The sequence below is a fragment of the Crinia signifera genome, chromosome 2 (genome assembly GCF_055691185.1).
Source record: "Crinia signifera chromosome 2, ASM5569118v1, whole genome shotgun sequence".
Classification (NCBI taxonomy): Eukaryota; Metazoa; Chordata; class Amphibia; order Anura; family Myobatrachidae; genus Crinia; species Crinia signifera.
This window is the reverse complement of record NC_139218.1, coordinates 51,536,329-51,560,644: the sequence shown is the minus strand read 5'-3', so window position 1 is coordinate 51,560,644 and position 24,316 is coordinate 51,536,329. Positions and strand designations below refer to the sequence as shown.

The window sequence follows — 24,316 nt, the reverse complement described above, 5'->3', positions numbered from 1 at the left end:
CCCGGCCGCTCCAACCAGAATAAGGCCCAATATGTTTCACTGGTTTCTGTTTTTCTGGCATAATTTCACAGAATAAATATATGTTCTGCTGTTATCTGTTTGTGGGAACAAATTCCTGTCTCTGGAATCCCAGTAGGAATGATCAGGGGTCCTGCTCTTCTGACTATTTTCCATCCTGTTCACACCTGACTGGCTACCTCATAGAACTGTCAGATAGCTCTGTAATATGTACATCCTCACCAGCACTCATAAAGAAATGTCAGATATTTTCTTTGCAGACAGACAGCTGCGTTAAAACCAACTTTCTGTAGAGTACTTATGATAAGAAGACCTTGGGGTTAAGAATAAAGAAGGCCAGGCAAACAGCAACATTGAAATGATTGATGAGTGCAGCAAATTACACAAAAAAACAATGGTAAAACAATGGAGGATGTTATTGATAATTAGTGAAACGTAAAGAAGGGAAAGGAATCCTTAACAAACAATGGGCCTAATTCTAATTCACCGCTCATCGCCGGCCCGTACACACTGGGCGGCTTTGAGCTGAAAGCCGCTCAAACTTGCTGTTTTGAGCGTCTTTCAGCTCAAAGTCACCCAGTGCGTATGGGCCTTTACAGTTGTGATTAAGCCTCAGAAAGGTTTTGAAAACCTATTGGGCGTTCCTGGGCAGTGACAGGGGGATGGCTGAATGGAGACTCTAGGGGCCCTTGCTATGGATGTGCTATGATTGGCAATCTGCCTGTTGGAGGACATGGATTATCAGTGGTCTGTTAGGAAATTGTGGATATTCAAAATGTTAAGAATCCCAATTCTCAGATACTGATAGTTTTTGGGTCAAAATCAGGGAATCCCCTCTATGTTTACACAAACTAAATATTTTGAACAGGGGGTGACAAATCTAGCTCATTGGACATCCTTAATGGACATACGTCTTTTTTCAACCTAAACTACTGTTTCTATGTTACCCACAACCCTGGTATCAACACAATGGGAAATTGCCCTGATACAGGCTAGATGTATGGGCCCCTTAAGCTGTGGACACTTGGTGTGATTCTGGTTATTGTTTTTGAATAAATAGTCAAAATCCAGTAGACATTGCACAGTGTTCAGCCGCATGCAATGCCGATTCAATGCCGATGCGAGCCCCCATTTAGTCAGTATCGAATAGAAAAATAGACTCTGCAGGCAAGTCTATATTGACTATCTTGCCTGTAAAATGTATTTGGCCTAGGGTCAAATAGCAAGACAGCCTAAATCTAAAGAATATCTAAAGTGGTTAGCCAAACTCAAAATCGGCTATGAGCCAGTGTGTCCACATCATTAAAGCATATGTTATTATTACTATCATCATCAATCACTACATGAATAAACAATATTTTGCTTCCAGTGGAATCAGACATAGAATTTAATACCATATAAAAATCTGAGGATGAATTTCTGTCCAAATTGTCCTAAAACTCCAGCCGGATTCACACCCCCAGTCACCCACATATACTGTACATACCTGGTAGTTTGGGAGCTTTAATAGGATATCCTAGAGGTACACCAGGCTGCTGTCCACCAAAACCACCAAAACCTTGGATGAAACAAAAATAAAAAATAAATAGAACAAATGGCGAGAATGTCCAGATATTCTAAAGACAATAATCGCACGATGGAGAAAGTTACATTTTTGAACCGATCACCTTATAGTGATCCTTATGTTATCTTCTTAGGCCAGATGTATCAAGCCTTAAAAAGTGATGAAATGGAGAGTGATAAACAGCCAGCCAATCAGCTCCTACCTGTCATGTTCTACCTGGGTTTGAAAGATGACAGGTAGGAGCTGATTGGCTGGCTGTTTATCACTCTACAATTTATCCCTTTTCCTAGCTTGATACATCTGGTCCTATGACACATTATATTATTGGCAAAGGCTAAAGACCAGCAATGGCAGTTAGATGACTAGGGATTTGCACTAACTAATGCACTTAATTGTAGTCTGAGCAGTGTAAAACAACACAGTGAAAGGTGACTGCTGAGGGCTTGGTTTCCTTTTGCTGCTCCCTGTCCTGATACTCGTATGTGCTGAATGATTATCTGCACAGTGGGGGCTCCCTGTCTTTTGCTGTCCCTTTATCAGCATTGGCTCGCCAATGAGAACAGGGTGGGGTAACGGAAAGGACAACATGCACTTGACGCTGACTTCCTACTTCAAAAAATGTTAACTAATGCAAATATTATTCAAATACTTTAAGGCTTCTGGACTTCTTTATTGGCAGCATTCAAAAGCTCATATCTTTTCAGGGCTTATTGGCTTAACATGAATAGGCTGCTGTTTCTTCAGCTATCTGGTCTATAGGCATTTTGTGGTTCTCCAGAAGTTATAGTAGGAACTTAGGATTCATGTATAGGATTTAAGTATAACACATTATACAGAATACATATATGACAACAATAATGTACTAACCTGGAATTCCAGCCCAAGCACCACCACCTGTAGGCAAAGGCAAGTCTTAGTACATTGCTTCTAATATGTCCATTATTTATTGTTAAAGAGAGAAAAAAGACATGTGGCAAAGGTCTATATAAATTCTGGGCAGTCACATGGAGGGTATGGCATAATTTGTGCAGATCATAGTGTTGTAATAATGGCTAGTGGAGATATTGCAATAATCAGTGATACCTTAAGTTTAGTAATTTCTCAGCACATACAGATAGGGCCATCCTCATCTAGCCCTTTTATAGGAGTAAATGAGCCAGAGCTGATCCTATGCTAATCCCCTACTGTATTGTTCTATGTATTGCATTGCAGCTGAGAACAATAGGCCTTTGGTGAGCCATGGCTATCCAGAGAAAGCTAGATGAGGATGGCTCCATCTGTACCACGCTAATTACTGCACTGATGCTCCATTGGGGCTTTCAGTTCTGCACTGAAGAACAAACTTGGGTCCTCTGCAGAAGATGGACCTACTTCACCTGTACAATCATCACCAAAGGGTCCCATAACAAGCGGATCTGTTAGTAGCTCCACGAGTCTATACAGCATAATTATAGCCAAGCATTTGTTCTATTGTTTGTACCAGACTGTTCTTTTAAATATATTCATAGTGTAAAGTCTTTGGTTCTGCACATTGCTCCCCATTAGAACGGTAATTCATGGGATTAAGCATAGAAATGTTTGATCTGTCCTTATATTTGCCTGACAACGGTTCTAGATACAGAAAAGCATTAGTACAAACATCTTCAAACACCTGACCTTGAGGTTTCTGTTTGACACCATTGCCAGTGGCCACTCCAGGGAGAACACCAACACCCACTCCTGGATAGCGTCCACCTGGATGGAGACCTTATTAGTTACATATGGTACAGTAAATACAATAAGGCCTTAAACTCTTATATGTTACATGCAACAGGTGAAAAGTGCAGTTCTTTATACAGTTTTATATTGAATTATAAGCAGTTAGATTAATGGTGGAGATGTGGTTATGGATCTAAAGGACAGACTAACACGGTAAATATGGAAGTTGCAAATTCTTGGTTTTCGCAGAATGAATCATTTACCAAATTCTGTACATATCAGATGAGTGACTTATCATATACATGTGAGCAAGGGAGAATGAAGGATGGATTAAGGGATGGATGGGAATAAATGGGTGGGGGTTTGCTGAGAGTTGAGTGCTTTGAATAGGAGCAAGGAGCTACAGTATGCCCCTACCTTTGTCTATTTGGAAATTACCCAAGTGAAACCTGATGGCTCTTATGAGGGTGTACACAGAGATTTAGTCAAAGCATATAAAAGACACCTTACCTGGGAAAATATGCACAATTTATTAACATAGTATATTAATGACATTGGGTAAGGGGAGGGTTGGGGCACTTCTAATGGCAGACCAGGGGCAGGATGTTATGTACTTTGTTAGGCTCTGCAGATCCCTTGTGGTGCATTTATAATTACAGTATAATAATATCACAATTTGTGGAAGCAAATGGAGGAGGGACCCTAAATAGTGTTGTTTAATTTCGGAGAAGCCCCATCCTCCATTCATTGTATTTCTCCATAGCTTTAGGGAACTGGTTTTAGAATTTTTGTTTTTTACATACAAACTTACCAAACCCTTTATTAAATTGAGAAAGAACGGCAAACCAGTTCGTAATTTTTGCCATAATTTGCAATAATTAGAGAAGTCTTGGCAGATGATTAATTGTGATCGCTTTTATTCTACCCAGCCAAGAGATCATGTATCCTTGCCATTTGAAGAGGTTTGCCTTTATAGTTGAGAGAACCTAGAGGCAATTTTCTTTATAGCGAGATCTTTAGGTATTAGTTTTTCAAATTAAATGAAAACTTATTGTTAGATTTTAAAAGATTCAGTTGGACCGCTGACACATGGAAGGTAAGAGCTTCTTTATTGGTATAACTGATCTTATAACCATACGTGGGGCCATCATTTGTGACAAAATAGTAGATGTGAAAGAATCTTGGGCTGAGTTGTCTTCCTTTGATGACCGGATCATAGACGAAAGTATCATAGCTACTAGGGGTATAACCTATTACCCGTTCTTGTCCTATTAATTACAATAAACGGTTTTGATACAAAACCATTTACCAAAACCCTGGTGGAAGTCCTGTCCATGTGCATTGTTTGAGTTAATAGTATATATAAGGCAAACAATACAAAAGATGTCATTGTGGGCCTGTTTCCCCGGGTAAAAAAAATCAGCCAGGTCCTTGTAAACAAGTTGGACTAGCACATGCAGGAGGCTAGTAATTTGAAGTACAGGGTTCAATAGCAATATAAGCCTATAATGGGTTTAGTTATTGGGGTCCTTCTTTTCTTTAGGAATGACTATGACTACAATTCTTTTTGTTTTACAATGCCGTAAACTGATGGGAAGGAATGGCACAGAAATTCCTGCAGGATACCTTTAGGATTGTGGGTTACTTTACATCATATTGTTGTTTTGTGATCACTGAGAGCAAAATATAGGTACTAAGGGGTAAATTTACTAAAACTTTTAAAAATGAAAATGTTTAAATGCAGTCCATAATTTCTCTATTGCATCTTAGAAAATGATAAGCAGAATCTGTTTGGTTGCTATGGACAATGTCACCTCTTACTATTTTTAGAAGCTTTAGTAAGAATGTATAGTGGTATACTGCATGCAGCCATGTCTGGTTTGGAACCAGGAGCACACAAAGATGGCAAGGAATACTTTATGATAAATGAAGAGCGCACTTGTGTCCAACACTTACCTGATCCTGGTCCCCCTGCTCCGGGAAATGCTCCGGGAAGTCCAGCACCTGTTAAATAATGACACAAATGTTGAATGACTATGAATAAGGTAAATTTTTCTTGTGTTAATGAAATGAAATGTAATGAACCTGAGCTGTTCCCCAGTGAGTAACTCTAGGTGGTCTTGGTGGTTGATGATGCATTTTATAGATAAATGTATAATCATGACCATGGCCATCTGTGGAACAATTCCATGAAACTGGATCTAGGGATGGCCGCACAAAATTTGCAGCCATCGCAAGGTGACCATTCGATGGTTTATCTGTGGATGATGATGGAGGATGGTGCTCTTGAGCAGTGGATCCTGGAATTTTGTGTTTACACAAAAGAGCCCTCTAAGTACTAAGAACACTGGTAATCTGAACAACTAAAATAAATGTTGCAATTTAACATGGGGTAAAATTGAGGAGGTTCAAATCCACGGCACGGGACCCACCGGGCAAGGACAGCCCAACATCCTCAACTCCGAAGAAGTAGCAGTTATACTGTATGTTAAAAAGTGTTACAATAATAAGTAGTGGCTGAGTGCTAAAAGTGCTAAATATATATTAGGCTTTTTTTCTCTGTATGGCACTACAAGTAGCACTTCTTATGTTTACAATTAGGGTGCGCAGTCTAGCCCCACCCCCGCCTTTCACCATATATCCAAAGAACATACCTACCTGGTACTCCCCTGTTTGGGATCTCCCAGAGGGAGGGACAATGATAATGGACATTTACATATATTTATATGCCAATATTATCAATGCAATCAGGTTCTCCCACCTGGCACTTTCCCTGGTTTTCCACCAGCTCCTGGTTGTCCACCAGCTCCTGGTACTCCACCGCCTGAATAAGGATATAGAATTAGATATTTTGTTAATGAGGCTCTATGGTTGGGAAAGGTACAAAGAGAGCAATCTTTGTTTCAATGTGCAGCTCACCAATTAGCATCAATTAGATATATCGGCAGTGAGCATTATTTACTTTCTCTATGGGGGTTATTGTGGTTCACTCGCAAAGGCAAATTCACTCTCTAATGAACAAAACCACGTGCACTGCAGGTGCGGCAGATGTGAGAGAGTTAGATTTGGGTGGGGTTTGTACTTCAGACTGATATCTATATTGCAGTGTAAAAATAAAGAAGCCAGTACTTACCCTGCACAGAAACAAAATAACTCATCCAAATGTAACTCTCTCTGCACGTTACGTCTGCCCCCCCCCCCCCCCTGCGGTGCACATGGTTTTGTGCATTAAAGAAGGAATTTGCCTTTGCGAGTGAACCAGAATAACCCCTATATCCATTATAAACACAGAAGACGAGACTTAGGAAACTCAAGTAAATGAGTTACCTGTAGCAACACCTGGCACAACACCAGCGCCTCCAACACCTAACAAAGAGAAGTGGTATATAGATATTAAGCAAATGTATGCACTAATATTGCTCAATGATCCAAATCTGCAGTTAAATCATAAATCAAAGAAACCAATCAGCAGTGATCTTTAATCTATCAACACATTGTTAAACAATAGAGGTCATGTAAGCACACAGCTGGGAAAGTGCAGTCCATAATTCTCTTTATATTTCTGCCAAAAGTTCTAGTACAGTCTAGAAAATAACAGCAACAAGCTGATTCAACCACCCTGTGGAAATCCTGTTTGCCCCTTAAGTTGGGGTACAGCATGATGCGCCCCGGGTGCACTATTGCATGGCAAAATCTATTGGATTTATGCATAGGTGACAATTTGTAAATTACTACTACATTAAAAAAAAATCGATTTTGCTGGATTTATGGTATTTGTGCAGATTTGTGAGCAACATTAATAAATACAACTCACTCACGGTATTTGCTTTGCGGAATGCTTTGAGGAATGAATTACTCATGTCACCTGACACTTCTCTACAGGGTTGGCCTGACCCATAGGTGTATAAGGCAAACCCTGGTGGGCCCCTCTGCCTTATGGTCCATTCCCACCTCTAGGGATCAGGACCCAGACCATGTATTTATATCATACAATATACATATGTTACATTATACTACACGGGACTACGTTATATATTCTACAGTGCATCGCTGTTATTAATTGGTATATTTTCATTCATGCACTTCGAACAGATGGTGCCGTCCTTAGCGTGTCTGCCAGTGCGCCATCCGCTGGTATCTGGGAGATGGCGATCTGGTGGAAGTGGACGCGCGAATATCTCACAGATGAGATTGGCTCCAACTGTACTTCCTGACTTTTCTGCCCCCACCTCCGGTCTATGACGAGAATTGCATCAACGGCTCCCCATCAGTTTGCCCTCTTGTGCCCTGTAAGTAGGCAACTGGGGGGGGGGGGGGGGGGGGGCTCGGTAGATTCAGAAAACTTGCCCACCTCTCAGTGGGGCTTGGAGGGGCACCTTATTTTTTTCTGAGCCATATGGCTGTTCCAGGAGGATAGGCAAGTATGATATACCAACAGCATTTGCTGTATATATGTAGTATATATGTTTTTTATATATAAAGGGGCCTAGGCCATGCATGTTCTATTGGTAACTCTGTGGAGCTGGCTGCACCCCTTGTGGAGGCAGGCCACACCCCTTAGTATGGGCTTCTACCTCTGCGTTCCCGCAGCAGGCAATCCAAATATACTTTAAAGAACCTGTCTGCTGAACAGCAGTAACATTTATACTGCATGTACTGCTTGCAGCTTTATGAAATATGACTGTTGAGTGTAAGTTCTATGGGATACAACTGCCCCATAGACCATAGTAGTGTAGAGACATGCTGGCTGAGGTGTCAGAGCAAATCACTGCTGAGCGCTGTCATATACTATTTAACACCTCCCTGTATGAAAATATCCTGGTATGCGGTGTGTAAGCCACCGGATACTGGTCTGCAATATGAATTGGCAGCATTTCCCACTTGGCAGCACTGGGTTTTAGGTGTGTGTGTAGATTTGTCATCACTGGCATAAATACAGTGCCGGCTTTATTATGTAATCTCCTACACCGAGCATAACTCTATAGACTGTACAGTGAGTTTGGATAATGCCCCCAGAGACTTATGAGAATCAGGCAGCGCCAAGTTTAGCCCTTCCAGCTCTGGGAACAAAATGCTTCCTCACTACCATGCACGTGTCACTGGGATAGCACGAGTCAGCAATAATGTGCATGTACGTCATAGGGAAGTTCCTCTTCCATGTGTTTTGTTGGCAGAGAAAAGGGCTTATACAGGTTATTAAGCTGGAAATGAGGTCAGAAATAGCACTGACCTGGGATTACACCACCTGGATATGCTCCGGGTCCGGCACCTCCCCCTGTAAAATAAAGTAAAAACACTTAGAACAGTATATGTCATAAATATGCTGAGCAAGCATTCATTATAAAGTCACAATTCATCACATTAACATAGTATGCATGTAGATACTGGGGAGTATTGAATCTGTAATATTTCCTGACAATGGAAATATTGGGGCAGATGTATTAAGCCTTAACAAGAGATAAATGCAAGGGTGATAAAGAGAGATAAACGTCCAGCCAATCACCTGCTAACTGCCATGTTGCAGGCTGTGTTTGAAAAAAGTCAGTAAGGAGCTGATTGGCTGGACGTTTATCTCTCCTTATCACCCTTGGATTTATCTCTTGTTAAGGCTTAATACATCTGCCCCATTGGCACTCACCTATTCAATGCTGCAGTTAACGACAGCATTGAAGGGTGTCAGATGCAACTTTTTTTAAACTTGGATCTTTTTTTGTCGGAAACGGCCATGGATTCTCAAATTGACGTCCGTTTTCCAATAATCCGGGTCAGTTTCTGACAATCTGCGGACTTTCCCACACTCGACAGTCGGTACATTGAATACCGACTGTCGATGTACTGTCTGACCAGACCAAAAACATCCTGGATTCGTACTGTTGGGACGTTCCAACAGTCAGAATCCCGGATTGAATAGCCCCACTTTATATAATGAGTTTTAGTGGGGATCAGTGCGTTATAAGTTCTATACGAGTTGTTTTGGATAAATAAAAAATAACTTGCCACAGTCTGAAGCTACAAGAAATGATAGCTTAATTGATTGATATCTAATTGTTATAACATGTATTAATCCTTAGTTTGTAAGAACATAATACACAAAGTATATCAGAGCAACAGGACTCATTTATTGTCCACCTTTGAATATATTACAATGTAAAATAATGGAAACACTTTCCATCAATGTATCAAACCTTCTGAAAAGTGAGGAAGTTGTCCATACGGTAGTAACCAATCAGATGCTGACTCAAGTACATTCTATAAAATGATCGTTACAAGCTGATTGGTTACTTCGAGCAACTTCTCAACGGCTATATTTCATTAAAGGATATGCTGACCGCAGGTGGTAGACCAGGATGGGAACATAGGAAGGAAACATGATGACACTGACCTCCTTGCACCACTCCTCCTGGGTACAAGCCAGGGATCCCTGCACCTGTCAGGAAGTAGAGGTCATACATTAGGGTTATGTATATCTATGACATTAAAATAGATACCCCATGGTACTCCAATATGTGGTATATGGTGCAGTGGTGCCCCTCCCAAATAGCTCAATCAATAAGCTGTCTGTCTCCAGTATATCAGGTCAGGGGTTCTAACACAAGGTGTGACACTTACATAAGTGATGTTAGGAGGCGGAGTCAGCCACAGAAGGGATATCGGCGGCTTTCAATTAACTGATTCAAACTTACAGGCAAGAGAGGTGCCCCCTTGGGAGCAGGAGCCCGGCGGCAGATGACTCCATTGCCTCCCAGAGTTACACCTCTGCTGTGTTGTGTTTTGCTGGTGCAAGTATGACTGTGTTTGTGCAAGGTGTGTAAGTAAGGGAATAAACTGTACATTGGGTCAAACTATAACTTCTAAGACACCTTAACCGCTACAAATATTGAAGGCACAATGGATACATTCGAAAAAGGGGGAATTCCACTCCAGGCGCTGCAAACTTTAGAGCTGCATATGATACTTCAAAAAGAGGTCTGTTGCAGCACAATGGATACAGTTTCATTAGGTGACAGAAAAACAATAGTACTTCATCAAATACTGTACCTGGTCCTTTGTCGGGTTTGCCACCAGCTCCTGGTTGAACACCCCCTTAGTGGAGAAATAAGGAATAAATATCAGTTTTTTTGCACATATTTTGAAAAATGTTAAGGAATATCAGGGAGTCGGGTCTGAAATCATGTTACAGTAATCAGGGAATCGGGTCCGTGGCCAGTGTAAGGCCTGGGGACAGAGGAAAGAAGAGAGACCCCTTGGCCAATATACAAAATTAAATATTTGTGTCAAATACTTCAATTAGGTCTGTGGTTCACCACCATATCGCTAATCAGGAGAAAATAGGTTTGCGTAGAACCCAAAGAATTGTCTATTTATGGTTAAACGGTTACCTGGCAGCTGTCCAATGCCAACTCCACCAACTCCGCCCACACCACCAACACCGCCAACACCGCCTACACCACCACCAACTCCACCTACCAGAAAAAAATATTACATGTACTGTCATTTACTTTTAGATATTGCATGGCATAGCTAGGGGCATCTGTTGCATGGGTCATGAATCGCATCAGGTTTAAATTTTCCAAAGCTTCTAAAAATGAAAATTGGTGATGTTGCCCATAGCAACCAATCAGATATGTCATCATTTCGTAATTGAAACTTAGAAAATGATAGCAGTGGCGTAGCTACGTTTTGGGCGCCCCCCCGCCGTTGGGGGGGGCGCCCCCCCCCCGTCGCCGCCCCGCCGAGCACCCCTACCCCGCCGCCCCGCCGAGCACCCCTACCCCGCCGCCCCGCCGCCCATGCAAACCCCCCCTCAATCCCCCACAGCCTTACCTATCGCGCTGGTCCCGGCGGCTCCGTTCTTCTGCTGAGGACCACCAGAAAATGGCCGCCCCCATACAGCAGACAGTTTCAGAGAACTGTGTGCTATATGGGGGCGGCCATTTTGTGGTGGTCCTCAGCAGAAGAACGGAGCCGCCGGGACCAGCGTGATAGGTAAGTCTGCGGGGGATTGAGGGGGGGTTTAACTATAGCACCGCAGCCCCCGGCGCCCCCACATGCACAGCGCCCCCCCGCGGTGGCGGGGGCTGCGGTGCTATAGTTACGCCCCTGAATGATAGACATGTTCACAGAGCCAACCCTCCCATAACACACATTGCACTCATATTTTAGCAACTACTAGTGCTTATCTTCCCAGTCTTCTGATACCTGAACCTGTGCTGACAGTAGACAGAGGGGTAGATGAATGAAGCAGTGATAAGGGAGGAGAAGTGATAAAGTGCCTGGTACTTTATCACCAGCCAATCAGCTCTTGACTGGTAAGTTACAGGCTGGGTTTAAAAAGGGACAGTTAGGAGATGATTGGCCGGTGATAAAGAACCAGGCACTTTATCACTTCTCCTCTCTTATCACCGCTTCATACATTTACCCCTCTGTGCCCTGTTCTACTGTGATTATCCTGCAGATAGAGGTGGCGTATTTAAAAAGAACATCTAAAAAAATGTCAGTGTTCAACTTTTCTGTTTAAAAAAAAAAAAGAACTCCCGAACATTTGTCCACAATAAGGAAATTTTGGCTATCCTATCATTTTCTAGCTCATGTTTGTTTGTCACTGTTTACAACATGTTTAGAACATCTAAATCCTTAGTAGTAAGAGGAATGTGATAAAAGCTGAAGTTATTGTGATTCCGCTCAAGCGAAACAACTGTTAGCATCTACGAATGTTATTCCTGGTTTCTTCTTCCATTCCCATCTGTAAGGAACAGCATAGAACTAATGACCGCACATCTGGAGTCTCTCTGCTGCCCTGCCTGTAGCCTATCACTCTTCTAGATGATAGCTGCAATCTGATTGGCTTTTTTGAGCAACACATGCACTCTTCCTTTGAAGAAGTCTTGATAAACTTGCTATTACCTCTTTAACACTGCCAATCCAGGTCACTGAACATGGGATTCAAGCTGGGTCACAGAGGCTTAAAACCCTGTTTACATGGCAGGCTGGACTGGGGTCAGTGCCGGTCAGTCCCTCTACCGATGCATAGAGATGACATAGGGGGGTATTTAATCTGTAACAATATTCCTGACAGTCAGTTGAAAAACATGATTGAATACCCCCATAATCTCTGAGTGCTAGTGAGCCGGCTCTCCATAGTCTGGTAACAGGACTTGGGCACTGCTCCATTACCCAAGTCCTTCTGACACCTGGGTTGGATTCCAGGGTCAATGGACCTGGAATATTTTTCAGAGACCCTTTTACATCGAGTCATGACCTGGGTTGACCCAACAATAACCAGGGATATTGTGGCAGTGTGAAAGGGAAAGTAGAAGCTCTGACCCAAAACCCATATGGGGAAATTAACTAAGATGTGTATTCAACTTCACATGTGATGTTGCTATGGGCAACCAATCAGAATAGACTTCTTATTTATTAAGTACCCTCTAGAAGATAGTAGACAGGATCTGATTGGTTGCCTATAGCAACATCACATGTGAAGTAGAATCCACATCTCAGTAAATTTCCCCCTTAGTGTCCTGAACGGTAGGTTATGGATGCGTCCCTTAATGATGGTGACTTCGTTAGAATAGTCTTAACTCCTTGACTCTAGTATAAACCAAGCAGAATTATTCATCCTGGGCACGTGATATAATTGGTCATTTAGAGAGGTGTGGGAATTAATATTTCCAAGGTAATTGTGAAGTTCTTGGAATAGTTTATGAAGTGTCTGCAGTTTAAAGCCTAGTTTAAATTCCATCCACAGCATGTAATGTGGAATTTGTTATCAGCAGCATTTGTAATCCACAGAAGTGTAATGATCTGCTCTCATCCAATCACTGAGGCCGGTTTAAAGTAATGTGCTCAAATAAATGCAAGATAAAAGTCAGGAAGCGAATACTAGCCAACTTAAACAAACCACAATGGTACGGGTTGATGTCAACGTGAACTGTCTAACCATTTCCAGTGTTATTTTTCTTATTGCTCTGGATAAACACGCATTTTCATTTTCTTCTGTATCCGGTTGTTTTACTAAGGTTTATCAGATTAATTCTAAGAATTGTAGGATTATTTAGTGTTTATGTAATGTATAAAAATACACATGGGGCTCCTAAATGTTTGGCTACAAAAAAAAAAATCAGTTTTGTACGGCCATTTCTTCTATTTTAAAATGGGTCACAAATCCACTTTTGCTCTTACATCACTTTCTTAGTGCTTAATAACTCTGGCCAGATTTATTTTTTCTATCAAGTTCTTCATATAAAATTCTTAAGGGAAATTTCTTCATTCAGAGCAGTATAAAGTTCATGACATCATTGCCTTGTTATGTAATGCTAGACAGAGAAATGTGCTGAAGCCTCTTATGTCCACTCAACATAGCTACAGTCATCGCTGGACTGTGGGGAAGATGTAGGAACTAGTGATAAGGTAGGAGAAGAGAACCAGGGGAGAAGTGGCCCATGGCAACCAATCAGCTGCTCTGTATAATTTTATGCAGATTATAGATGTTACTTCAATGCTGATTGGTCGCCATGGGCTTATTATCCTCTTCTCCTTCCAGATCACTGCTTCATACATCTATCCCTGTGTAGCAGGCAACTCTACCATAGCATCGGGTGACATCCTTCATTCTGAAGATTGTCACCCAAAGTCACCCAAGATGTTGTGAGGTAAATTTACTAAGAGGGAAGTTCTATTGAAGACAGCATATTACCCATAGCAATCAATCAGATTATTTCTTATTTAATAACAGTTGTAGAGGGAAAATACATAAAGTAAATAATACCTGGTGTTTGGGAACACTGATTTTTTTTTATTGATTTCCTCCCACAATCCAAAAACTTACTGGCAGGTTAATTTGGCTCTCAATCAAAATCATTCCTAGAGTGCCGCCAGCGTAAATGGCAGCACTCACCTATTCAATGCTGCAGTTCACGACAGCATTGAAGGCGGTTAGATCTGACTGTATTGTCGGTAACGGCCAAAGAATGTCGAATTCACTGCAATTTTCATCACTTTGAATTCCGACTGTCGAGTTACTGTTGGGACAGTTCAACAGTCGGAATTCCGGTTCGAATACCCCATTGGAGAGAGATAAAGAGATAACTAACTGTCATTTTTGAATATAACATGTACGATGACAGTTTGGAGTCAATTGACTGGTATTTTATCCCTGTCCACTATATCTATCTTCAAGGCTTAGTACTTAGGCCCCTTTGTTTGGTAGCTTCTTTAGCACTCTAGAACCATTTACCATCTTAATATGAGCAATTCATAGACCAGAGTCTAACTCACCGATTCCACCAACACCACCGACACCAGCACCTCCTGGTCCATAGCCTGAAGAAGACAAAACAAAGGACACAATGGTAAAACACCTGAAACTCATCCCCAATATACTGTCAAATGTTCCTTACTCCAAGTCTAACTGTTGGCTAGTACAAACTGATACTAAATTGATACTTATTTTAAAGTATAAGTTAAGTATTTAAACATGTTTTGAATATAATGAAACAAGCATATGACCTTCCTGTACTCCTACAGAATAAACTGAGAATAAACTGAGATTAGATATAGTCAAGGGGCTAGACTGGGGCCAGACAAATACAGTATCAGGAGCCAGGCAGCCAGTACTGCTAAACAATTACTGCTAATACCTCATGCTTCATTTATCTATATCAATGTCAATGGACGCGCAACTTCCTTGGCTCCTTAAAAGATCCTGTTGGCTCCTAAATTTAGTTTTGGAACATAGGAATTATTTTTTAGCTTATTATTATTATAGTTCAGTTATTACATTCTTCTTTATAGAATGTTTTTAATCCCTTGATCCCCAAGTAGTGTCTAATAACAATTTAAAAGCATCAGGGGATGTTCTACTTTATAAGAAAATTTAATGCAGCGCCGCACATATATTACATACAACATTACATGCATGATTATATGTGTTACCAGCCCCAAGGGCCACATCCTATGAGATTTTTCATCTACGATATAAAATGCATTCTTTATTATAACTCCGACACATATTTTACTAAATTCCTTTAATAATTTGATGACAGTTACTTCCATATTCGCATCACCGTTCCTAACCTGGTTTGGGTGGTTTACCACCAGCTCCAGCACCTCCATAGCCTCCAGCTCCAAGGCCACCAGCTCCTAGGCCACCAGCACCATAGCCAGCACCTCCGGGACCAGCACCTCCATAACCACCAGCTCCATAGCCGCCTGCTCCAGGACCACCACCACCATAGCCCCCAGCTACTTGTCCACCGGCTCCAAGACCACCAACGCCTATTAAAATATATTATTGAATGCATGACATCACACAGCTTTGTAACTATGTACTAGGCGCTGAGTGTTCCTGTATGAAAAATTGCATGAGATCATTAAAAACACCTTTGCTAAAATAAATGTATAAAGCAGAATAAACAAATGTTATTGGACATCATACTGAAAGGAAGTTATTGCAGCACCTTTAAGATGATAATCAATAAAACATTTGCTATGGTAATTGCATATCAATTCATTTATTATTTGAAGTTTGCGTAAGTTTATTTTGCTTGGCTGTCTGCATGGAACACGTTCCTACACAGCTCTCTGGTTTCTTACATTTGGGAATACTACAATGTATCAATATAAAACAAATTAAATATCTACTTTTTACTGTACTGTTATGAAATCTGTTCTAATAAATTATTATTATGCTTTGCAGCTCCTTAATGCCTGGGGGTATTTTATACCTTTGTGGCCAAAACACATTTCATAACTTTGCTTTGTACCAGTGAAATTAGTATGACTGTTTGAATTATTTCTGTATATGAGACCCTATACACTTGGGCCGAGAAATTGGGTGTAATCGTCTCAAATCGGATGTGTCTGACATCTAATCCTATGCATGGTCCCATGTGCATTGGATCAGAGTCAAAGGTTGGACGGGCAGACCAAAACATCGGTCGGAATAGGACCCATTAGCGGTACATCGCTGGTGCCGTATGCAGTGGCGGATTCAGGGGGGGGGGGCACCCGGGCACGTGCCCCCCCCTGTCATTTATTTTGTAGCTGAGGACCAGGGCTTTCCAACAAGCCCAGCCCCGTGTCTCTAGCCCCCCGGGAACCCGAGATATCGCCTGGCAAACCTGTAACGTTTTTTCCCCATAGGATAATATGGGACCCGTCAATTCCGACCCCCACCCGGTTCCGACGGCTGCCAGTTCCCGCCCTGGCATCACAGAAGCTTGTGGTTGATTTCATTCAATTCCAAATCGCTGGGCCTTCAATATGATACCAGGCTGGTCCAAATCGGTTAATCGGTATCAGAGATATTGCGTGTAAACCGATTTCTTTATTTTTGAAATGTAATTTCATGGCTGTTCATGTTTTTGAGGGCAGATTACTCTGGAACCAAACCTTCCAGTTTCACTGGACCAAAATCATTCAAAGCCCACTCAAAAGTTCTTCAATATAATACTTGTCTCATGTAAATGGGTCAGTTGGTTCCGAAGATATAGCCGGTTAAATGAGATAACTGGTTAAAGGGGGGAAGGGTGGTTTTCTCTCCCCCTCACAGGGACTAGGCTGGTGTAAAAGGGGCCAACCTGGGAATGCATTTTCTGGTGTGAAAGGGGTATTATTTCAAATAGCTGGGACCTGCAGTGCTCTGAATACAGCCAGGCTCTGACACTGTCAGTGGCTATCACTTCTGCCTGGCGGCGGCTGTCCCCCATTTACCACGAGCATGTATTCCCCCTTGGCAATGAGCATGTAATCCCACATGGCAACGAGCATGGAACCTCTGGCAATGAGCATGGAACCCTTGGCAATGAGCATGTAGAGAAGCAGCACTTATTTAGCATAATGGACATAATGGCGTGTAACTTAACGTGTAATGGACATTATGGTGTAAATGTTTAATGCGCGCCTTTGGTGGACAATGTCCCTGTTTATAAAGTGTATTGTGAATTTTGGCTTAATCTGTGTGGCATTATGTGAATTCTGGCTCAATCCATGTGGCATTATGTGAATTTTGTCTCAATCCATGTGGCATTATGTGAATTTTGGCTCAATCCATGTGGCATTATGTGAATTTTGGCTCAATCCATGTGGCATTATGTGAATTTTTTCCCAATCCGTGTGGCATTATGTGAATTTTGGCTCAATCCGTGTGGCATTTTGTGAATTTTGGCTCAATCCGTGTGGCATTATGTGAATTTTGGCTCAATCAGTATGGCATTTTATGCATTTGGCTCAATCCGTGTGGCATTATGTGAATTTTGACACAATCCATTTGGCATTATGTGAATTCTGGCTCAATCCGTGTGTTATTATGTAAATTTTGCCTCAATCCATGTGGCATTATGTGAATTTTGACACAATCCATGTTTCATTATTTGAATTTTGGCTCAATCCATGTGGCATTATGTCAATTTTGGCTCATTCCATTTGGCATCATGTGTAAGGGGCAAGTATAATGGGGTCTAGTATTTTGTTGTATAATGTGTAGAAGTTGTATATGGTGTTGACACGCCCCCTGTTGAGTGGCCACACTCCCTTTTCCCGTAGCGCACCTTCGGCGCGCACACAACTACATCCTTCACTTTTGTCGCCATGGTGGGACTGCGTACTTTAAATGCCAGGGCCTATTTTTAATTCCATTCCCACCCTCTCCTGCCACTCTCTTAGCATGTACACTGGCACCACTAACACTGCCCCCCCCACCCAAACCCTTTTTTATCATGGTGCCCCCCCTGTCATTTTATCCTGGATCCGCCCCTGGCCGTATGTGTTAGCATTTTCTTTTTGCGGGCCTATTTGAACATTTATTTTCATTTGATTACATAAGGAAGGATGATTTGGGAAAACAGTACATTTACCAATGGCCTGTTTCATTTTCAGATATATACCCCTAAATATATTGAGAACCCCATACCTTTTGTCGGGACGTTCCCTGCAGAGTGGTTGTAGTTGGCATCCCATAGTTAACAATGCTGGTGATCTAAAGACTGGCATCAGAATTCCAACATCGCTCAGAATTCTGATTCCAGAATCTTATATTGTGTGTGTGTGGGGGGGGGGGGGGTGGGGGGGTGGAGCTTAGGGCTTAGGCTGTGAGAGGGGAGGGGTCTTAAGCAGGTGGGAAGGGTTAGGTTTAGGGAGAGGGTAAGAGGTAGGGTTACCTCCCTTCCAGAAACATTTGGAATCTAATCGTCAGAATGCCGCTGTCAGTATTCTGACCGTTGACATCCTGACGGTCGGGATCCTGTACCCAAACCCTGAAAATGGCGAGGTGCATGAATTCTTTACAATCATATGCATATGAGTTTTTAATAGATTCCAGCAATGGAGATGGTTAATATAGGAGGGCATCTCTTTTTAATATCAGGCCACAGTGCATTTTGGGTCTCACAAAGGACTTTGGTCCTGATTCAGTGGTGGGCAATTTTGTTTCTTTGACAACTGGCTGATGTTTTGTCTGCTGTGCATGTACTCAATGGTTGTGCTACAGCGGTCACAGTGGATTTAGGCATTTTTGCAGATGGACAAAACCAGGCTGCGCTGCAGGTGGGGCAGATGTTCCAGTGCAGAGAGATAGTTAAAATTGTGGGAGTTATTTTGTTTCTATGTAGGGTAAATATTTGCTGCTTTATTCTCACCATGCAATTTCAGCTTTCAATGCAGCATGGTTTTGTCCAACTGCAGAAATGTCAGCCTTGCTAACAGGACTGAACCAAGCCCTTACTATATGGAACAAACCATGTTGCAATCCAAGGGGAGCAAATACATTTATATTCTTCCTGTGCAGGCCAGGTAAATACTGTCTGCTTTTACAATGAACCCACAAATGTTACATAACTTCATTTTTTCCACTCTAATTTAGTTTTAACACACCCAAATCTAACTCTCTGCACAAGATACATCTGCCCCACCTACAGTGCACCATGGTTTGGCCCAGGGGAACAATTACTTTACTTGTTTTTTTTTTTTTTTTGTGCTTTACTTTCAAAGCAAATTCAGGCCCCCTGTAAGGCCTGCAAAATAAGCCATCAGAAACATAATCTTTGATATTAATCACAATAAGATAACAGCACCCTAGGGGTTTACATCAAGCAATGGGGAGTCTGATGATGATGTCAATGAGGGTTCTCTAGATGTTGCCCGCACTTCACACAGTGTTCTTTATAAGAATGCTGTGTTTGATGATCTAGAGAAGTATGGAACCCATTGAATTGGCAAATTCACCAGAACCAATTGCGGTCAGCCACAGGCTAGTTCCACTGTGGGTGGTCAGTACAGAAACTCTTTCTTCCAATCTGAAAAGGAAATAAGAGCTTTGTCCAAGTACAGGAAAATATGTTCCTGCAGGATGCAGCTCTTGTGTGATGCTGCCTGGAGGGGGCTACTCAAAATGTTCTGTCCCTTTCTACCAGACGTCAATGATTACAGCTCTCAGGTGATTTGTTTAAGTAGACACGTCATCACAACACCATTATAAATGCATCGTCTTACCTGGTTTGGGGGGCTTTCCGCCAGGATATGCTCCTAGATGAGAGAAAATGCTTATGTCAAAGATATACATGTATTCCATTTATTACATAATCATTGTAACTGCCAACCAGATTTCTAGTGTTAAGGTGGCCATACATCTACAGATTGATTATCAGATTGGGCTGGTTGCAACAAAGTCATGGTCATGGATGAGAGCAAATGACAGTTGACCATTTGCTTTGAATTGCTGGAAAACTGCCAAAAACTGTCATTCAGATACTTCCAGGTTTTTGTTCCAACCAGCCCAATCTGCCAATCGAGCTGTAGATGTATGGCCACCTTTACACAGTGCGGGACAGCCACACTGTGTGAACTCATACATTGTTATGTATGTGTTTTTAACGAAATCCGTCTGGTCCTACAGCAGCATGGTTCTTGCACCGCAGCAGGTCCTTTTGAATGGGACCTACTGCACCCGCTATGTGTGGCCCCAGCGTAACACAATAAACTGTAAATCTCTCTGTAGATCTCTACTTACAGCATGTCTAGAACATGACCCACAAAACAAGCTGTTTGGCAGTGGCGTAAAGTGCCATTGTCACAATCTCCAAGTTCCACCCTGTTCCATATATTGTATAAGTAAATTTGCCTTTTTTACAGTATTTATTCTCTATGAATAGCACTGGGAAAATAAAGGTAAGTTCAGCTGTGATGTGACTGGGTAGGTCTGGGATTGTTTAATGCTAAATTCTGCAAACGAAACGTGCGCACATTTGTGCAGGACAGGATGACTATTCTGCTGAAGTTTTCACAAATGTGCTAATCTCTAGTGCTAAATAATGCTGGACACAAATTCTAAATACAAATATTTAATTAAAGAGATGGGAGAAAAACTTTCTAATAATTCACATTTTTTATTTAGCTTTCTTAAATTATCCAGAACTTGGCATTAACCAAAATAAATGATTGGATTTCAACAAAGTCATTGAATTGTACATCTGTAGCCCCCAACTACTCCAAAATCTTTGATTCCATTATTGTGTCCCAGATCTATATAAAGCAGTAGTTTAGTGGCAGTATATACTGACCTGCTCCTTGTCCTCCTACCCCACCAGGTGCTACACCTCCTGTTCCAAATCCAGCTCCTGTTTTATACAGATACAAAAGTTTGCTGTCACATCATTGGAGTGAAGCATGTAGTCTTACTACAATGCTAAAACTGCACACAATAACATTGTATTCTACTTATTAGGGTAACAGAATTATCAAAATACACACAAAGGAAGCTACAGTATACAATCTATAAAATCTCTTTACTTTTTCAGTAGGGGGGGATTACTAAAGTTACATTTTAATAGACTTTAAATCAATCTTAATCGATGTTGCATTTCAGGGACTATGGGCGGGATGTATTAATATACATTGCCGTCCCTCGCCATCCGGCAGCCGCGATGCCAGCCGCGATGCCAGCGCATATGTAATAACATATGCGGCTGGCATTGCGGTGCAGTGACAGAGGCCCCCCGCGATACCTGTAATGTGGTGTGTGTGTGTGTGTGTGTGGGGGGGGGGTGACATCACCCCCCTGCCACCTCCTGCTCCCCTCATGCTGGGACAGCTCAGCATGGCTGTCCCCGGCGCCTCCTGCTCCCCCTGAAGCCTGCAGGAAGAACCTGCAGCAAGGTAAACCAGGGGGAGGGGGAAAGGGGGGTCGGTGGAGGCAACGGGTTTGCGGCGGAGGCGGCGGGTGGCGAAAAGAAGCCCATAGGCTTCTATTGTATCGCCATCCAAAGGTGGCGATCCCCTGCCCTGCATTAACGCAGCGGGGTCTTAGTACATATGAAAATGCGGTAAAACAGGATTTTACTGCATTTTCAGCTTAGTACATCCCACCCTAAAACACACATGTACTAACATTTTTTAATCAATATAAAAAAATCACCTGTTAGTAAATGTGTGTTACAGCCCCAGAAACAAAAATTATTAAAAACTACATTACGATTCATATAAATTGCTATTTGTTTAGTTCACAAAATAAGCATTAACCATTCCCCCCTTATAAAACGTAAATTAAAACTTAAACATATCAGAGCCAACAAAAAAACAAGCACAATCAGAAAATAAGCAAGTAAACATTTGCAGTACAAGAGAGATAGCACATACCTGCATATGTGCTTCATCACTGTCAGTGCTGAGTGATAAACTATCAGCCAATCAGCCCCTAACTGCTGGGTTTGATAAAGGCTATTAGGAGATGATAGTTTATCACTCTCCACCATACTTGCCTACTTTTGAAAATGAGTTTCAGGGAGATTATAGTTGGTAATAGAATTTTGTAAAGCACCCCCATTGAGGGGGTGTGTAATGCTCCACCCAAAGGGCGTGTCTAGTTTCATATATGGAGAGATTGTGAAAAGAGATTGTGAATGTGGCACCTAGAAGTGTGGGTGTGTACTGCTACATCTGAGTGGAATCTTTTAAAATGACTTATATACAAATGTAGATGACCCCAAAGCAGTTAGTAAGAGCTTCTATACTTACTAAAGTACTGGGAAATAGCGCTGATGATTCAATGTAAATGTATCTACTGTATCTCTCATTCCTTTTTCCCCCCAAAATGTAACAGTGTAATGTGGGCTAGGTGACATGAGGGAGATTATTAGACTAATGAGGGAGAGAGGGAGATTGTAGTTATTTCAGGGAGTCTCCTGCAGAGTAGGCAACTATTTTACCACTTTGCACTTTTTTCATCTTAGTATATCTAGCCAACAGCTGTAGTAACAGCTGTAGTAATATAAAGTCAAGTAATAATCTTCTATTGACTATTGGCACCTGCTTTTCATCACTCGAAAATAATACAGCATTCACAGTCTGCTTGAGTTTGCGATTGCACAAACACAGGGCCAGATGACCTAAACTTCAAAAGTAATAAACAGCCAGCCAATCAGCTCCTGTCTGATATTTTTCAAACACATGTCTGTGACATGGCAGGTAGGAGCTGATTGGCTGGCCGTTTATCTATCTCCATTTTCTCACTTTTGAAGCTTAGTACATCTGGTCGTAATGTTACAGTTCTGTGCCTATGAGTCCTTCCTTCTACTGGCTGCCTCTCCGAGTACAGGCAAGTGTAAGTGGCAGCATTGTGCAAATCTCCATAGGTGAATATACATGCAATACTTGCAATGTGATTTCACACAAGTTACGCAATGCTATCTGGTGTAGGTATGACTCTGCATAGGGACAGTTATTGGAATCCAAAAATATGTAAAAGAGATGAAAAAGGGAGAGGTGACCTTAGCCTTGAAGAGTGATAAACTGGAGAGAGATAAAGGGGTCTACATACTTAGCTTTGGAAAAAGTGGATTGAGCTAAAGTATCAGTGAATTTTCAAACCCAGCCTGTCACATGGCAGTTAGGAGCTTATTGGTAGGTACTCTTTCTCTGTCCACTCTCTCCAAGGCTTAGTAAATAGACACCAAAAGTACCAGTCAATATGCTACTAACTGCCATGTGACAGCTGAATTTTTTTTTTAAATGACAGTTAGGAGGAGGTAACTCATCTCTCAACACTTTATCTCTCTTCAAGGCTTTGTAGATATGTCCCTGATGCTTTCTCTCTTTTACTGCACGTAGAAGAGTGCACTCTCCTACATACAGTGATGGCAGCTGCTTTGTGTGATCAATATACTAGGGGCCTTTAAGGCATACTTGCCTACCCTCCCAGAATGGCCGGGAGGATAACCAAAATCGTGTCCCCCTCCCGACCTCCCAGAAAGGTGGGCAAGTCTCCCGCATGCTCCCCAAAGCACCCACACGCCCCGGAGCTGCTGAAACAAATTCCGGAATTTGCGGGGGAGGTGGCATGTCCAAAATGTCCAGTGTGGGTTAAGGGGTGGGGCTTTGTGAAGTCAGCTTTGTCCCTGCCTCCCAACGTGCAGCATAGGGTCTCCTCTCTGGGCTTCCCCCGGATAGACAACTTTAAAAGCCGGCAAGTATGCTTTAGGGTCACAAGTGATAAGGTTGAATAGTGGTTCCTCAAACACACACAAAGGATGTCTTCATGTGTAAGGAATGAGAGCACTGCACTTTGTTTACTAAATACAGCTAAAGAACATTTTGGGGAAATTTATAATACCATCTTCAGAGAGGAGAGAGAAATTGAATAAGTGGAGAAGGTTGCATATTGCAACCAATCAGCTCCTGTCTATCATTTTATAGACAGTACCTAATAATGTCAGCTAGAATTCTTTCAGTAATCTCAGCTTACCAGGAAATGACCCAGCACCTCCACCTGGATATGACCCAGCACCTCCTCCTGGATATGCTCCAGCACCTCCTCCTGGATATGCGCCAGCACCACCAGCTGGATAATATTGACCACCTACTCCTGCGCCAGGGACTCCTGTGGGCAGAGATAGAGAGACACATGTTACTTTTAAGAGGCACTTCCATATGCAAATCAGGCAACTGTAACTTTCTCATTGGGAATGCAGAAAAGTCTGTGGGGCTACTTTACTAACAATTAGACATTCTGTCCTATTTTACAGACATAAGCCATAGAAATTCAGA

At 42.0% G+C, this 24,316-nt stretch overlaps 1 protein-coding gene across 13 annotated transcripts in view; it reads right to left on the bottom strand.

Moving 5' to 3' along the window:
* Window positions 1-24,316, bottom strand: part of ELN (elastin) — an 84,900-nt gene that overhangs the window by 33,833 nt on the left and 26,751 nt on the right. For 11 of the 13 annotated variants that reach the window (XM_083172061.1, XM_083172055.1, XM_083172062.1 and 8 more), the window contains exons 2-16: window positions 24,015-24,149; window positions 20,836-20,892; window positions 19,769-19,801; window positions 15,356-15,556; window positions 14,558-14,602; window positions 10,660-10,743; window positions 10,317-10,363; window positions 9,663-9,708; window positions 8,511-8,555; window positions 6,608-6,646; window positions 6,042-6,104; window positions 5,237-5,284; window positions 3,239-3,316; window positions 2,450-2,476; window positions 1,505-1,576 (exon numbers count right to left, since the gene is read on the bottom strand). In XM_083172061.1, the coding sequence (XP_083028187.1) occupies window positions 1,505-1,576; window positions 2,450-2,476; window positions 3,239-3,316; window positions 5,237-5,284; window positions 6,042-6,104; window positions 6,608-6,646; window positions 8,511-8,555; window positions 9,663-9,708; window positions 10,317-10,363; window positions 10,660-10,743; window positions 14,558-14,602; window positions 15,356-15,556; window positions 19,769-19,801; window positions 20,836-20,892; window positions 24,015-24,149 (1,020 nt within the window). The remainder of the gene's footprint in view (window positions 1-1,504; window positions 1,577-2,449; window positions 2,477-3,238; window positions 3,317-5,236; window positions 5,285-6,041; window positions 6,105-6,607; window positions 6,647-8,510; window positions 8,556-9,662; window positions 9,709-10,316; window positions 10,364-10,659; window positions 10,744-14,557; window positions 14,603-15,355; window positions 15,557-19,768; window positions 19,802-20,835; window positions 20,893-24,014; window positions 24,150-24,316) is intronic. The other 2 variants (XM_083172054.1, XM_083172063.1) reach the window with 2 other exon arrangements.